General features: G+C 36.3%; 1 protein-coding gene and 1 long non-coding RNA gene across 3 annotated transcripts; one reads left to right on the forward strand and one right to left on the reverse strand.

Annotated features, from left to right (window-relative positions):
- Nucleotides 1-3,343: 3,343 nt before the first annotated feature.
- On the reverse strand, nucleotides 3,344-15,285 carry LOC136690668 (uromodulin-like). The gene is made up of 14 exons (XM_066662609.1): nucleotides 15,227-15,285; nucleotides 13,056-13,113; nucleotides 10,472-10,498; nucleotides 9,060-9,083; nucleotides 8,790-8,813; nucleotides 8,351-8,368; nucleotides 7,615-7,638; nucleotides 7,456-7,479; nucleotides 7,024-7,134; nucleotides 5,898-6,082; nucleotides 4,700-4,863; nucleotides 4,363-4,608; nucleotides 3,845-4,007; nucleotides 3,344-3,646 (listed from the first exon to the last, which is right to left on the reverse strand). Exons 2-14 carry the CDS (start codon nucleotides 13,099-13,101, stop codon nucleotides 3,545-3,547), a joined length of 1,158 nt encoding a protein of 385 aa, XP_066518706.1. The 5' UTR covers nucleotides 13,102-13,113; nucleotides 15,227-15,285; the 3' UTR covers nucleotides 3,344-3,544.
- LOC136690669 (uncharacterized) lies at nucleotides 11,342-14,756 on the forward strand. Of its 2 annotated transcripts, none has more exons than XR_010801746.1 (3): nucleotides 11,342-11,999; nucleotides 14,062-14,208; nucleotides 14,509-14,756. It is a non-coding gene; the product is annotated as an uncharacterized lncRNA (long non-coding RNA). The 2 variants fall into 2 exon arrangements; XR_010801745.1 differs by having other exon boundaries at nucleotides 14,176-14,269.
- Nucleotides 15,286-17,325: the final 2,040 nt, after the last annotated feature.

Here is a 17,325-nt window from a genome sequence, read left to right on the forward strand (position 1 = left end):
ATGTAGCCATCATACTCGATGAACCTGCTGTTCCAGCATAAGAAAATATTTTACCTTTGATAAAAGTTTTTCATTCCGCACATTGTTAGAATCAAGTCATGCAGTCAGTATGAAGTTGTTGAACCTGTTTCTCTTTCAGTGCAATCAAAAATAACAATTGTATTTATATATTTTAAATTCACAAATTCTTTGACTGAACTTTTGAGATGGGGAATACTTTGCTGTAAAAATTACTTTGAGCAAACTGACTGGGTTTAAGAAGATATAAATAAAGCTTGTGGAAGGAGGAAAAAAGTAAAGGTATGATGCAATGTTACAGAACTTATAAACTTTTTAAACAGAAAGATTTCAAAGAGGGTAAAGTGACCTAACAAATATTAATATAAATATAATAAAATATATAATAAAACACCCAGAATTCCTTGATATAGATGAGAACATTGCAGTAGATGGAAACGTCAATTAACAAACTAAAATATTTTATTTTTATTAATAAAATCATAAACAGAAATTAATATCAAATATTTCTACTTTACATTTTGCAGTTTTTACAGAAAATCAATGAAGTCCAACTTCTGTCATCCTGGCTTTGCAAATGTCTCTGTTCAAGTTGAAATTGAACCTGATTTGATCCTCATGATGATTGCATATTTTAATGTGATTGTAAACCATGATCTTCCCAAATTATCATGTAGTGTTTGGAGTATCTAATATCTAATATTTACTCCTCTGAACTTCTCCCAAGTTTGTTAGGAATTGTGAATTGTAGATATGAAATATTAAAAATTTATGACTCAGAATCCTGTAGTGTGTACACAGATACTCTGGTTTGATACATGTCATACACCATATACTGAAAGACCATACACCATGAGAGATGAGCTAGCCAAGCGGACATGACATAATGTGAATGGTCAATTTGCAACTTAAAAAAATTGTGCGTGATTTTGGTTGTAAATATGAGCTCAACAATGTTCAAATATGATTTGTTTTGTAGACAATTAAACCAATATCACAATACCACAATCCAGTTTTAGTATCTACAGCATTTCAATTAACAAGTTTCTAAACATTTCATTTTGTGCAGAAAAAAAGGCACAGATAATGATATTGTGTGTTATGTTGTGTGTAAGTGAGTGAGAAACAAAGAGATCTAGATGTCTAGATGTGTTAATGTGTGCTTGAGTTAGGGTTGGGCGGTATAATGATTATACTGTATACCATAATATCTCAAAATGAGGGCGGTATTTATGGCATGTGTGTGGTGGTTGAAATTTCTGTTCGTAGTCTTTAAAAGTCGGCTAAAAAGTTATGTTGTGGTGTTAGCCTGTCAGCACTTCCTGAGCTTCTAAACAGTTTAGAAATGTCTCATTTAGCTTATTTTCTAACTTTTCTGTTCCTTCAGCACCAGTTTCTGAAATTTGGTCTCAGAAACGGGTTTTTATTGTCAACAGGTATAAAGCATAAACTTGGCTAAAATAATTAGATAAGATACCAAATCTGTTGAATAGCAAAGCTACTCCTCATTCCCAGGCACAAGGGATATTACACACTTTTGAGACCATGCACTGTTCATTCCTAAATCACATGTACAGCAGAGGCAGTTGCTCCAAGACTGCAAGGGAAGCTCAGCTTCCCCTAAAATGTCAAAAAATAAGTGATCAAATATATACTGTTGTGTGTACATGTCACTGAATAAATATGCACTACAGCGCGATTAACTTTTTTTCAGAATCAGTTTCTTATCACTGGTAAAGACGCGGCTTTCCTCTCAATCATTACAGCCTCACAGTGCTTTAAACAGCGTCCACAGAGTTCAGTAGCGAAGCAGCGACGTGCAGCGAAACGAGACGAGTCATTGGATAAATGCTGGGCTCTGTCCCGCCCCTCGGACGCTCAGCGTCTCTGGGGGTCTATGGGGAAGTGCGCTGGCCCGGACGCTCAGCTTCGGCATGATGATTGGATGATCTGTCTGAGGTTGAATCCCTTTTTGATTGACAGCGAAATGAGCGAATCAGCGATCATTTTGTGTAGCGATTACATTTTCGTTTTGTTCTGAGATGAACCAGTTCTGAGACTTTCTTAACCAGTTCTGAGACTTTCTTAATCCTAAATGCATTTTCTTTGTTAAAAACGACTAGCGACAAATCGAGCTTCTATTTCTGGTGGTTTTTTTGTAGCTGCTTGTGTTTGGAGACTGACTTCTATCACTCTTTCTGACTTCTATGGCAGTTTCTAGCGGGTGCTGCTGAGCCCCTCCACCATCACAAAGCACTCACAGGCAGACACACTTCACATGGGCCAAGGCCGTTTAAGCAGCCTAGCTCTGCTGGCCATTGAGAGGACACTAGTCAAGTCCCTGGAAAAGACGCCTTGTTGGTACGACAGGGTCACAGATCATTTTCTTGAAAAGTAACGGAGGGTAGAATTTACGTATAAATAAACCGACACATTTTATGATGTAGGCCGAAATTGAGCTTCCCCTCTTTGAAAGACCAGCATCCACCACTGGTGTACAGCATATGTCCAGATGATTTCTAGAAACCTGACACTCACATACTGAAGCATACATTTGGACTAGAGGACTAGTATAGCAGTTAGAATAATATAATAATCATGTAGGTTTTGATAAGGTTCATTTTTTTTACAGTAATTGCATTAAGCAACTATTAAATCAAAGTGTAATCACAGATATTTGCTATTTGGTAAATCAGAAATCTTAAGTAATCAATTTCATTTAAGAGACTAGTTTACCAAAGCTAGCAGGCTAGCAAGAGTTTAGCTTAGTAAGGTTAGCATAGGCTAACTCCCTATATTTTTTTTTTGACTCAATGGGTTTTTGTAAAAAAAGAATTATTCATTCATTCATTGTCCCATGGAAAGTTTACATTTTTAAAATATTTTAAAAGATTCCATGGAAAGTTACCAACAATTACTAGAAATTTAACAGAAATGTTCCACCTCTTTGCAACCCTAGATATAAAGGATTTGATGTATATTTGCAAGTGTTTCCATGTAGCAATAAACAAATGCAATAATATTCTGCTTTCATCTCAAACAGTATATTTGTGTTTGTGCTGTACTTTTACATATTTGCTATGATTAATATTGTCCTTAGGTATGTATTTTTTTATGGTGTGAGTGAATGTGTTTGTGTGAGTGAATGTGTCGCCCTGTAAAGGATTGTGACTTGCGCCCGGTGATTACGGGTAGGCTCTGGACCCACTGCGACCCTGAACTAGATGAGCGGTTACAGACATTGAATGAACAGTAATCTCTGAAGATGGGATGAAAATTTTTACAAAAAAAATAAATAAATGCAAACATTCAAAATATTAATGCTGAAGATAGATATTTATTTTATTTTCAAATTTCACAGAAAGGGACCAGTATGTGTGATGACAGTGACATACATTTGTCAAAAATTATCAAAATATTAAATTCAAAGTAAGTAATTACATATTTGATTAAAGAGAGTAAACAATAGAACACCTAAAATAATGATACTATAACACTAATAGAGTGCAGGTTGTAAATGAGCAAATCAGAAGCCCATGCTGATGGCAGCTGTGTCATGGAAATCCACAGATCGGCGGTGTCTTTTTGAATCATCGTCATCCTTTTCCTCACTACTATTGTCGCAGCGCTGCAAAAAAAAATAAAAAATTGAGAACATGAAATAAAAAGAAGTGGATTATTTTATGTATCCTGCTGTGGTTATCGCTTTGTGAAATCAGTGTAAGAACTGAATACCACATAATTGCTTTCAAATTAGTGTCTTTAAAAAGATCTTTGATGTAAAATAACTGGCCAATTACTAGCTAAATATTAGAGCCCAGCTCACCTGAACGCAGCGTCCATGCTTCTGTCGGCACAGTTTAACTTCACAGTGCAGGAAAACTCGATTTGACTTGTACGTGAAGGTGAACATGCTGAAGGAGAATCGGTTGAATGTTGAGGCCCCATTATTATACACTTGCACAGTGGCATCATGAGGGTTGGGACATCTAGAGAGTGAAAGAAGATTTAAAGATTAATATAGAGGAGGGAGCGACAGTATTAATTAATACTAAGGGTCACGACAATCTGCTTAAGGGACACTCAAAAGTGAACATTTCAATATAATATAATTTTTGTATTAACTTGGACATGTTTTGGGGAACAAACTCTTCAATCTACAGTCCTCGCAATAAAAAGAGGACCAAATTAAAATCTGATGTGCCCTGCGATGGGCTACAGCCCTGTCCACGGTGTGTTGATTTCTTGGGCCACATGAATCTCAGGAGGTTCCACACCCAGCGTGACTCTGATAAAAATGAAGCAGATACATTTGTAGGAGGAAAGTTACTGTGTTGTTTTTACCCGTTATCAATCAGGTCCCAGTGCACACTGTTATCTTTGTTACTGTCTGGAGTGGCCCAGCATCTGTCCAGCACAGCAGAAAACGCATCCTTGTCGACTCCTTCCACATTCACTGCCACATAGACTGGCTTATTTACTTCAATCGTCAGCTCACCACTGTATGGGTGTTTGCATAAAGAATCAGCACAGGGGTACATCTCGACCGTATATGTACCCTCTAGACCAGGCAGGTCCTTGTTGACCACACTGAGGGGAAAAATGAACAAATTTTAAAGAACGTGTCAAATTTTAAAGAAACTGTAATAAAATAAAAGCCTGATGCTAGAAATATTTTTACTTTTTTTTTGCCTCAATGGACATGGGCATGGAGATGGTCTTAATGAGTGGATACACGCAGGAGAACTCAATGTTCAGCCAGCTTTTACGACTGATCACTTCATGTGAGTTATGGCTATTGGATTTCCGCACAGAGTTCTCGTAGATGAAGTGGGTCTTGTTAGTCTGTAGACAGAATGAGTATTAGCTTTTGAGATATTCAGAGTAAAAGGTAACACTATGGACTTTTACCTGACAAACAGGAACACAACTCTACACTAAATAAAGGGTCACTATGGCGGTATATTTGGTGCAAAACCCATGAGCACCTGTGACAGTGAAATTTGTAGTTGCAGAAAATAGTCACACATGAATCGGTAAATGTGAAGTCACAGAAAAAGTCACTTCAGGAGTTGCAAAACTGTACAATTTTTCCTCTCCCACAAGTACAGCTTAACAGTTACACCTTCACAAACTCTTCACTGCAGTTGCACAAATCCAGTTCTACACACACAAGTACAAAAATATCATACGCTCACAGTTTTGGATCATTTGTAGCGGTATATATGGTGCATAACACATTCACACACTCTTATAAAACTTGCACATTCGCAAACCAAAATGTGAATCTGTGCAGTGCGATTTACACACCTGTAGAAAGTCTCCTCCGAAATATATATATTTTTCAAATTTTTTTTGGAGGTGATATTTTTCTTGCACAAACAACATGTCAATGACTGCACCTGCTCGAACCTGTGGCTACGAGTCTCAAATGCTGTCTTCTTCACTTACACGTGACTACTTCCGCACACTCTCACATTTGCATCAAATATATCAGATGGAATGTGGTACAGAACTAATCTGTGCATCTGTAGACCTGGGAGGCAGGCAGTGTTCAGAGATGAACCCCTTTGACCAATAAGAGGAGTTTGTACACATGTCCCTTGGTGCCAAACTGAGAAGGTAAAGAATCATTCGGCATTGCTGCTGACACCTACGACGGAATTTTAGGGCCAGGACATTGAAAAAAAAAAAAGATTCTAAAAATCTTTGCAACTCCTGAAGTGATTTTCTCTGTGACTTCAAATTTACTGATTCACATGTGACTATATTCTGCAACTACAAATTTCACTGTCAAAGGCGCTCAGGGGTATTGCACCAAATATACCTCCATAGATCACGGGTGAACAATTATATTTTTCTTCAGCAGGATACTGTACCTTCAGTTCTGTGCCACAGTCTTCTTTTTCAACATTAAAATTAAATTCCACTCTGCCACCTGAGACCTCCCCTTTGCAATCACGATCATTCAGATGAAGGGTATATGCAGGATATCCAGCTTCAAAGAGCTGACAGCGGGACAGTGAGAGAGATCCAGAAATACTTTCACAGTGCTGTATGGCATCTGAGATAAACAGAATCAGCAAATGAAAAAGAAATGAGTAATGACAAGGCAAAGGAATAAAAACTCTAAAATGTGGCATTTTATGGGGTATTTAACATTAAAATGTACTTAACCTATAATGAACTAAGGACACATTATCTTTCTAAACCCTGATGCCACCGCTCTGACGGCACATCTGTTAGGTGTTGTTTTTTTCATGGATGAGAAATGAGTCACAACTAACTTTAAATGGAAAAAAAATTGCTGGTGGGCAGAGGTAACATACATTTACTCAGATATGGGTAACTTGAGTAACATTTTGGATAAATTACCTTAATGAATAGTTTGAATGCAGCATACATTTCACTTTTACTTAAGAATATTTGTGAAGAAGAAGCTGTACTTTTACTCTGTTGCATTGAGCTAAATTTTGCTCACTACTTATTTTTATCGACTGAGGCTCTGTCACATGACTGCATCTCACCAACCAATCAGAGCCAATCCGTTACATGACCGCACACAAAATCCCAGTGGCAAACACAAGCAGAACAAAGCATAAAAACACAGTACAAGGGCAGAGAAAATGTAATCTCTACCTTTTGAGTCCATTGGTTTGTTAGTGAACACAGTGAATTCATGATTTATTATCTGCGCCTGTTCATATGTAGTTTAGAGTTTTGTTAAATTCTGGTGTGTTGGAAGCTGAGACAAACAAATCTCCCTCATTTTCAGAATTACACCATATCCATGTTGTAAATATTAATTCACTTAAACAGAGGCAACAATTTGGCTCATCCAATATATTACAACTTTATGCTATTTCTGTATCTGTGCAAGTTACATTTCACTTAAATCATTTCCAGTACATCCTGCTGGTATTGTAAACAGATATTCTCATATACCCCTAACACTAAAAACAGGTACAACAGTATAATGAATAATAAAAAAAAGACAACATTTACCGAAAGTGTCAGGGTTCTTCCTTAATGCAGGCAAAGCACAGGCACAGCCAAATTGTCCAGCTTTCTTTTGACATATTTCACCATAAGTGCATTTCAGATCCTCACATATTTCTGATAAAAGAAACACAAACAGGCCTTAATTTCAAAATCTGAGACATAAATCATACATTACTTTTTATCTATTCATTCTCTAAAAAACTCCAACTTTTTCTAATTTTTGGGAGTGTGTGTTTTCCTGATATCGATACCCTTTAGCATTTGATTTTCTTAAGGTATGAAATCTCAACATTATTTTATTGGTGTTTGGGCTAAATGCTTTAGTGCACTATGTAATCTCAGTGTTCCAGCACTCATTGAGGACAATGTAGGTATGTTTTTGTAGATGAAGTGCACAGAAATAATGTAATTCAGTTTAAAAGTCTGTTATCTTACTTTCTTCAGATGATCCTGACCCATCTTAAAAGAAAGAGAGAAAATGACAGAAAAGATAGAGAATAAATAAACTACATGATTCTTCATATTTCTGAATCTGATATGCAATATATTATTTAAACAATTCAGATATTGGATGTGAAATATCAGTGAATTTACCTTGTTCATAACCTGAGCCCTCTCCTAATGTGAGAAAGAGAAAGTAAGAGAGGGGGATATAGAATGACACAGAACACATAAATTACACATTTCTGGTTTCCTAACCGCGTCCAAAAGTTACATAGTGCAGTTCCTGCAGTGCTGAGCTTGCAGTAGCAAGAACTGGGGCTCTATTTTCCATATTACACCACAGTACAGCATCACAATAAATTAGAAGCTTTAATTAAGCTCTAATTTTAAGATACAAATACTATATAAAGTTAATTTAAATATCACTGTAGTACAAGCCATATGTGATGTTTTAACACCTTATTTACTTTAACAGGAATAATCAAAGACTTTAATCACACTATCTCAGTATTTAAAGATATTTAGGGGCAGTTCCCAGACAAGGATTAAGCCTAGTCCAGGACTATATCCTCTTTTCAGTGGAAGATCCCATTTCTACATTTTGTGTAGTCCTGGGCTACATTATCATCTAGATTTTACGAATCTATGATATTCATAAATGATACAGAATATCATTATTCCCCCAAACCATTAGGTGATGTTACTTATGGCAAAACCTTTATTATACCATATTTATAGTTTAACAGGAATAATCAAATAATTTTTCTTTGTTATCTATGTATTTATGGAGACCACTGTATTATTTGAACATAAAATGCACAGAATGTATGTAATAAAATGTTTTGATTATTTACATTTTTGTAAATTAAAATACCAATCAATTTACCTGATCCGAAATAACCTCCTAAGGTCGAGAGAGAGAGAGAGAGAGAGAGAGAGAGAGAGAATAAATATATTGTAAATACATGCAGGATATTTTGTACCCTTTAGCACCCTTTACATATTTGAATTATTACATGGCTTTTTGAAAGTTGACTTTCTTTAAAGCTTTGCTACACTATACTATTTAAACATACTGTAAGTATATGAAGAATTTATTTATTCACCTGCACTCTTTTCAGACAATAGGTGATGATTTTATGTGACAAAAGCTTTGCTCCACTACATTTACTATCTCTTTAGCAGGAAGAATCAGAATTTCTCTTTGCTGTCTAAGTATTCATAGAAGACACAGTGTATTTATTTTAACAGGAAATGCACAGAAAATATGTAATATAATGCTTTGATTATTTACATATTTGGAATTAAAATTATAATCAATTTACCTTGTCCAAAACCTCCATGTCCTCCTATGGTCACGAGAGAGAGAGGATAAACATACTGTAAGTATATGAAGAATTTATATATTCTCCTGCACTCTTTACAGACAATAGGTGATGATTTTATGTGACAAAAGCTTTGTTCCACTACATTTACTATCTCTTTAGCAGGAAGAATCAGAATTTCCCTTTTCTGTCGAAGTATTCATAGAAGACACAGTGTATTTGTTTTAACAGGAAATACACAGAAAGGAATTAAATTAACAGTCAGTTTACCTTGTCCAAAACCTCCATGTCCGCCTATGGTCACGAGAGAGAGAGAAAAAAAACATATGTCTGTATGTCTCACTCAATAGAGTCACAGCACTCATAATAATGCACGGATCTGATTGGCCTAGTAGCCTCACATGCAATATGGAGAAACGCATGTGATTAGTCTGTGAGTTTCTTGGAGCCATAAACCTGAACTGTAATAACTAGAAGAGTCACATTATTTAAATCTCTGTTCAAAATTAAACAGCTCTTAATAGTTTATCAGTTACAGGTGCATGGGTCCGGACTCGGACTGCAGGCCGCTTATTTATGACTCCTGTTCTAGAGAGGATTGCAAAAAAACTTCATTCAGTTATAATCCTTCACACAATTTCTAGATTTCTAGGCCTATATTACTGTATATATACCTATAAAACTGTTTTATGGTAGTAGTGTCTTACTGAGTAGGATATATACGTTTAGAACACAATTGTAGCCTGAAGTGTGCTGTACATTAGAGTTCCTCAAGCACCTCCTTTCTTCAGTAAACCAGAAAAAAACTCCCATATATCAATTTGTACAGTGTTATTATTATTGTTTGTTTTTCTGTAGATTAGAATCTTTTCTGAATCTTAGTAGGTGAAAACCTCCAGAATCTTTCCTGAAAAGGGAGCATGCACTCAGGAAAAATGACTAAAATGGTTTATTTCAATGGGACTAAAATCATGGAGATACTCTGGTAACAATAACATTACCCTACTGTCCCAGGTAAAATGATTTACGTCAGAATAGGGCATAAGAGAAAGACAAAGAATAAATAAACTACATTTAGAATTTAGATGTGAAATTTGAATACCCTTCTGCAATTTTTAAATGTTTTTACTTTTTTATGATTATTTATTAACATTGTTTTAATACAAACAGCGTGTGATATTTATCATTAAACATGAACCTTAAGGTTTGAATAATTATTAATAACATTGCACTTATCTTTCAAACAAAGACGCACATAAATTTTATTCTTTGGATTATTCAATTTACTGGACTGACAATATTAAATAATATCATGTAATTTACCTCCGAAAACTAACCCATCTGATAAAATATTCTGATTATTCCTTCAGAATAATCCTGAACACACACACAACCAAATGTGACACCGCTCTAAGAAAAATCATTTAATATCTATTTTCTAATGAGGAATCAGTACAAATACTGCTGTATCAAAATTAAAACAGATGCAAAATTAATAAAAGTCAGATTTAAGACATTTATTGCAGAGACATTTTATATTTAAATTTAAACAAATAAGAGATGATCTTCTAACCAGTGACTATTTTTAGAATAAGTTTTTAATGTTTAAAATATTATAATAATTATTTATAATAACTCTCAAAAATGTTCAAAAAATAGTAACTAAGTTGAGAATAGTTTACCTTTTCCATAGGTCCTGGTCACTCCACCTAATTTGAGAGAGAGAGAGAGATAATGAGTGCACTGTAGATTAATTTATCCTTACATTTAAATCCACAAACTACCACTATCAGACGTTAATTATACACATACATTACCCAATTTTAATATCTCATATTACATAAATAAATGGGTCCTCGTGCAGTGGATGCAGTGAATTTAACGAACTCAATGTAGTGTTGGTGTTGTATTTTTATTATTATAAATCTTTAAAGTCTACTATTTAGTGAGTAGGACATTGTTTGGAACTAGTGATGGGAATTTCGGCTCTTTTTGGGGAGCCGTCTCTTTTGGCTCTTTGTTTTACCACTTGTTTCCACTGGTACAGAACAATATTACCTAAATTTTACATGACTATATGTACAACATATTATTGTTCAATATTAAAAATAATAAATAGTGTTGCAATGGCCAATTGTTTTTATGGCTGTTTTGTAATAACTCACTGATTGCACTCACACATTCAATTGTATAAATAACTGTTTTTTATTTAAACACATTAATAAAAATCACTTGTAAACTCTGAAATATAGCCAATGGAACCCAAAAGGTAGGTACTACAAAATAGCTTATTAAATTAAATAATCATCCATTTCTGGGTAATAAAATAAACAAATACTCTGCAAAGTGCAAAACAGCAGCATTCAACAGTAATGATTAAAACAACTACAACTGTCAACAAACATTTAACTGATTTAACATTTTCTTCAACTATTTTTTGGAAGGCAGATTGGCATTCAGGAAAACCAAGTGTCTCTCTGTTTGCCATGTGCGAGCACTGCACACACCACCAAGCACCCTGCTTAGTGGTATAACCCTTCGCTAATTGGTAGCTTTGCTTGTTGTTCTCTGATTGGTTGAATGACAAGCCTTAGAAAAAAATGGCTCGGTCTGAGACGGGAACCGACTCTCATCGTCCACTTACAAGAGCCGGCTCTTTGAACCGGTTCGTTCGCGACCGACACATCACTATTTGGAACAAAGCATATTTTACATGAGGTGTCAGTAAAGAAACAAATAAAAAGTCGGCACGTTTGGCCTTGCGTTTAATTTTTTCCTCAGAGACGTCTTGTGATTTCTGTGTTCAGTGTTTTTATTCATCCCTGACGTCCAGACCATGTCTGAGAACATCCCTCACCGTGAATTTGTTTATGCCTGCAGTCTTTGTAGTGTGGAGGACTTCATGTTTCTATAGTTCTTAGATTCAACTTAAAAAATGTCCGTCCGACAACTGACCAATCACAGATGTTGTGGTCTGCGTCGATGCGTAGGAAGGATTTTCTGTTAAAATTTGAATTTGAAATCCGTAAGAAAACGACTTCTCACCACCACAAATCTCACTTGGGGAGAGACCAGAGGACAAGTCTTTAATTCACCGGATACAGTCCAGTGGATGCATTACGGAACAAATTCTGTAAACTCCTTAACGGAGAGAAAATTAAAGTCCTGAAAAAGAAGGCTAAAAGCATACAGCTACTTTTTTGGTAGAAGGTGAGAATCCCAAACTAAGTATCAAAATAAGTAGTTATTAAATATTATGGCAGTGCGTAACACCTATGCATATTTAGATTTTTTAATTACAAGCTTTTTGTAACAACTCTGGCCGTTTTATTTCAACACTCTCATTCAACATTTCATAAAAGAGCACACATGGTATTAGCGCATATTGCTAAACATTATCTGACTAAAAGTTAGCGATATTTATTTTAGGCTTGTCGTTAGAAAACACATAACTTGTTGTATTGGTGCAGTAATACGTTACTAAACATTATCTATAGTAAGCCTAAGCTTATACCTTAGAAAAATGAGCTCTAACGCCGGTTACCCAGCTGTTTTTTGCAAAGAGCACTTGAGTCCGCCAGTGCCCCGAGACTATCGCCGAAATCCAGTGACTGTTAAACGGTTCCTGCAGTCATTACTGAAAACGCAGACTCATTTCCTGTGTTACAGTGCCCATATTCGGATTATTAGGTTTAAACTCTAGTTTCAGTGAGAGAAATATAGAGTATTTTAGTAACAGTCACTATTTAACACACTAAAATAAATGAACAAATATATAAAAGGTGTGCAGACATTTCCCTCTGAATGTCAGACTGCTGCTAACTAGAAGGCAGTTGAGGAGTTGAATTTTCCTTGGTGATTAAACTCATGCACTGAATTAAAATGATAAGACTAGAAAATGTTAATGTTAATATATTGTATGTATATGATATGTTGTACATGGCGGTACGGTGGCGCAGCAGGTAGTGTCGCAGTCACACAGCTTGTGGGTTCGATTCCTTCTCCGGGTGACTGTCTGTGAGGAGTTGGTGTGTTCTCTCCGGGTGCTCCGGTTTCCTCCCACAGTCCAAAAACACACATTCTTAGGTGGATTGGCGACTCAAAAGTGTCCGTGTGTGTGTGTGTTGCCCTGTGAAGGACTGGCGCCCCCTACAGGGTGTATTCTCGCCTTGCGCCCAATGACTCCAGGTAGGCTCTGGACCAACCGCGACCCTGAACTGGATAAGGGTTACAGACAATGAATGAATGAATGTTGTACATACTTACCCACAAAGAGTAGGGCGACCAAACTGAGCTGAAGCAGAGGACTCATCTTGCAAAGTATCTACAACAAAGAAAAACGTTGACAGTTACATCATTGCACACTTTAATTTCAAAGGCTCACTGCTTTTTATGAGTTAATGATAATAAACTAACCGGTTGTTCATGTTTAATATTTTAATATAAATATAAATATACACATATATGCATAATTCAATTTGTAATTAATTCCACATCCCACATCTTCCAGTGGAACAATAAGATGAAGTCAGATGATGCATTGTTGTCTAGATAATGATGTGAGAAATTTTATGAGCAGTCTTATAATCAGGAACAAGGAAATTGAGATCACACAGATTGTCTATATATCAAGTTCCTGGAATTTGTTTTTCATGTGAATTAGTTCAAAAATAATATTCTAACATGTCATTTGATGGATTGCACTAATCACTTCGCTCTGATGTAGTGTATCAGTGTGGGTTTTGTGTGATAGCTATGTTAAAGAAAATTATATTCATAGTGATCATCTGACACCTAGTTTGGCCAATACATTATTTTTTATATTATATCAAGCATGCTTTTCCTGTTTTGAAAAATAACCAGATAAATAGAGAAAATTCTGGAACCAAACCAAGTTCTTCAAATTTGTTAAAAACAAAACAACTTGCTACTTTTTTACAAAAATATAGGTAGCGTCGCAGGGACCTAGAGGTTGTGTGTTCTCCCCGTGTCTGTGAGGGTTTAATATATATTTAAATACATTTAGCATTTGTTTACTATAAGTTAAAATGTCAAAGTAAACACTCCTATAGATATGCTACAAAATAAATTGTAATGTAAATCTTGTTTTAATTATAAAGGTGCTTATACTGCTCTGAATTACCTAATGGATGATGTTTCATTCTAATAAAATCAATATTATTAATATGTCCTCAAATACGATTTGTACTACAGTACAAAATCATATTGTGTTTCAGGTGACTTAGTATAGTAAATTTCATATTTGTTTTAGTGTCGCAGTCACACAGCTCCAGGAACCTGAAGGTTGTGGGTATGAGTCCCGGTGACTGTCTGTAAGGAGTTTGGTGTGTTTTTCCTGTGTGCGTGCGTGTGTGTCGCCCTCTAGGATGTGTTCCTCCCTTGCACCAAGTGATTCCTGGTAGGCTCTGGACCCACCACGACCCTGAACTAGATAAGCACTTACAGACAATGAATCAATGGTGCATTCTTGTGGTCCCCCATGTTTTTCTAGTATAGAAATAAGGAAAATTATTGATACTTAATCATTTTCCTACCTTTGCCAATTGCAAAGAAAATGTCCTGTTTCTAAATTATTAAAATCATACTGTTATCCTCTGTCATACATTTGTAACTATACTTTAATTCTTTAATGTTGATAGATATTATAATATTTTGCCTTTTTCCCAAGTAATATATTTCTTCTTTTATTTTTCTATAGATAATCCTGTCCAGTTCAAGGTCCTACCCAGTGTTCAAGACAAAGTTAACACTAACAGGTCATAGATCAAATTCTGAGAAAGTAAATACTAACAGTCTGTTCCACCCAGTGCTTTTTAGTTCCAGTCACTTCATAATTAACAACATGATATCAGCCATGGGATTTTAGTAAGGGTATTTTAAACAGAATATTTGCATTCCTTAAGAAAATGTTAATTTTAGCTTGTAAACAAATATAAAAAAAAAAACAATTATGATGCATCAGTTTTTTCTCTGAACGATTTCCCCAATCTAAACTAGCAGTGGCTGGAATCTACGAAAACTAAATTCATATAGCTGCATTTTCCAGTATTCATAAGATATTACAAAATAATGGCATAATAATCTCAGTAAAATGATAACAAATATTATTTATATTGCTATTGTGATTTTAAATTGTTATGATATGAAAATGTTAATAAGCCATTACTGAGAAAAGGCAACAAACGCAAAAGAATATTTAGAAATCAAGGAATTAAACAGATGGATTTCTCAGAAACTCAGACCTCAGCATCACTTAAAGTGCCACATAAAACGTAACACAACGAAACATACATTTACATTGAAGAGATAATACGCTTTGATACTAGATGTAATAAGCATTTCTAATATACAAATGAAGCAATGAAAATTGAATTAAGAGAGTATTTGCAAGTCAACGAAATGAAACAAACACTTACCAGTTAATAGGTCAGTGTGTAAAGCAGCTCTGTTCAACCTCTGAGGATAGGGCTATGATTCCCTGTCTTTATATATTTATGTTGTCTTGTAAAACACACCTGAAATATGTAGCCATCAAACTTGATAAACCTGCTGTTCCAGCATAAGAAAAAAATTTGATAAAACATATTTTTCTCATCCTACACCTTGTTGTAATCAAGTCATGCCATCAGTATGAAGGTTGACCTGTTTCTCTTTCCAGTCACAATTTAATTAAAATAAATTCATACGTGAGCATGGGTATGGATATATCGGTGGTAGGCTTGCAAAGACCAGTGACCAGGGACTGTGTGATCAGGAATTCCTTGGTGATAGGCTGAGGAAGCTGCCCTGATTCTAAATGAGTGAGCAGAGTATTAAGTGAGATTAAAACCACTGAGAGAAGGAATGTGGCGGAGATGGAACCAAGGGCAAGTGGCGACTGATCCGAAATTGGTTGTAAAAAGTGGTTCGTGTTGAAATGAGGCTTGAATGTGACGGGTCTAAAGATGGCGAAGGAGTGGTTCAAATGGACTGAGTAGCGAAGACAGTTTAAACAGATATACTGGAGGGGTTCTGCCAAACTGGTCAGTTTTGCTGTGTTTTATAGTGAAGACCAATTTGTTTGTGTCAAAAATGTGAAGATTTGTGAGGTTGGGATGGCATGAAGGATTGTAGGATGAAGAAGCTGCTATGAATTCGGAGCAGCGGAGGAAGACAAAGAAGCTAGTAGGAACATGGCTTTGAGTGTATAACAGATAACTGTGTAATAGTATCCTGAGCGTAGCTAAGATGTATGAACTAAGCCATTGGGCCATGGGTGAAAACCGGGCTCATTCCTTTTAATGCCACAGAGGAGCAGGGTGACCTGATGGGGAAGGGAATAAGGATATGGAGAACCATGGATGAATTTGTGAAAAAAGTTTGTTGGTGGCTGCTAGGTAGACTTTGATAGATGATGACCGGATAGAGAAGTGTATGCTGGCAAAAGGGATGAATGAGGTGGTGGTTTGGAAGTGAAAGCATGGAAACGGAATGTTATGAATTTCGTGGAAACATCTGAAGGTTAGCCAGCCGGTCCAGTATGTAGAGAGGGTGTGGGGCGCTATGGCCTGGAGGATGAGGTCTTGTGAGATGATTGAAAGATGGCAGAGCTGGCATGAAGTGGGAAGATGAAAATGGCAGTGTCTGCGTGGGATGAGGGTCCGATATGGCACCAGTGCTCTGAATCTCTGAAATTGAAAGCGAGAGAGAGAGTCAGCTATTGGATTGGAATGGCCGGGAATGTGAGAAGCCCTTAAAATGAAGTGGTGCATGACTTAATGCCAAACGAGATGCGAACCAGTGGCTGTTGTAGTAGCCACCAAAACCTATAGAAGGAGCGGCATCCATAAATATGGAGGGGTCTTCGGGATTGGAAAGAGCATCATCATAGAAGAAAGAGATGCCATTCCAGTGGCGGAAGAGCTAGAAGTTCCACTCGGATTTACAAGCAGAGTCTAGATTAATGTCCTGGAACAGAGAGTAGACAGAGGGGGGAGAGGTGTGAAAAAAAAAGTGTGACTTTGGGGGATGATTCACAAAGCTAAGTTGAGGTGACCCAGCAGAAAGAGGAGCTGATGCTTATTGCAATTAGCTTGAGTAAGAAAGTCAGAGAGGAACTGGATGATGCAGTCTTGTTTTTTTACGTGGGAGTGATGCTTGGAATAGGCCAGAATCCAGGGCAATGCCAAGGAACTTGAGTGTGTTAATGGGACTACATTTTTTCGCTGCTGAGAGGGGAACACCTAGGTGGTGTCATGGTATGTCGAGCAACAGTAAGTTGTCAAGGAGGTGGATGGCATAGGGCAAGTGATATACCTTTAGCAATATTCAAGATAGGACCGACAAACCAGTCAAAAATCTTGTGGCTGCTCTTACAACCAAAAGTCAGTCAGACTGCAAAATAACATAAGCCGTGCCAGTGCACGCCAAAAAGGTGCCAGAAATCGGGATGAAGTGGAAGAATTTTAAAGGCGGAGACGATGTCTGCTTTGGCCATCCAAACGCATGAATAATCTGTCCTGAAGGTGAGACTATT

Source organism: Hoplias malabaricus, chromosome 3 (genome assembly GCF_029633855.1).
Source record: "Hoplias malabaricus isolate fHopMal1 chromosome 3, fHopMal1.hap1, whole genome shotgun sequence".
Classification (NCBI taxonomy): Eukaryota; Metazoa; Chordata; class Actinopteri; order Characiformes; family Erythrinidae; genus Hoplias; species Hoplias malabaricus.

Coding starts and splice junctions, on each gene's coding strand:
- LOC136690668 (XM_066662609.1), bottom strand. CDS start 13,101: ATGAGTCCTCTGCTTCAGCTCAGTTTGGTCGCCCTACTCTTTGTGG. Junction 10,499..13,055: donor GGTCGCCCTACTCTTTGTGG/GTAAGTATGTAC, acceptor CTCTCAAATTAG/GTGGAGTGACCAGGACCTAT. Junction 8,814..9,059: donor ACATGGAGGTTTTGGACAAG/GTAAACTGACTG, acceptor TCGTGACCATAG/GAGGACATGGAGGTTTTGGA.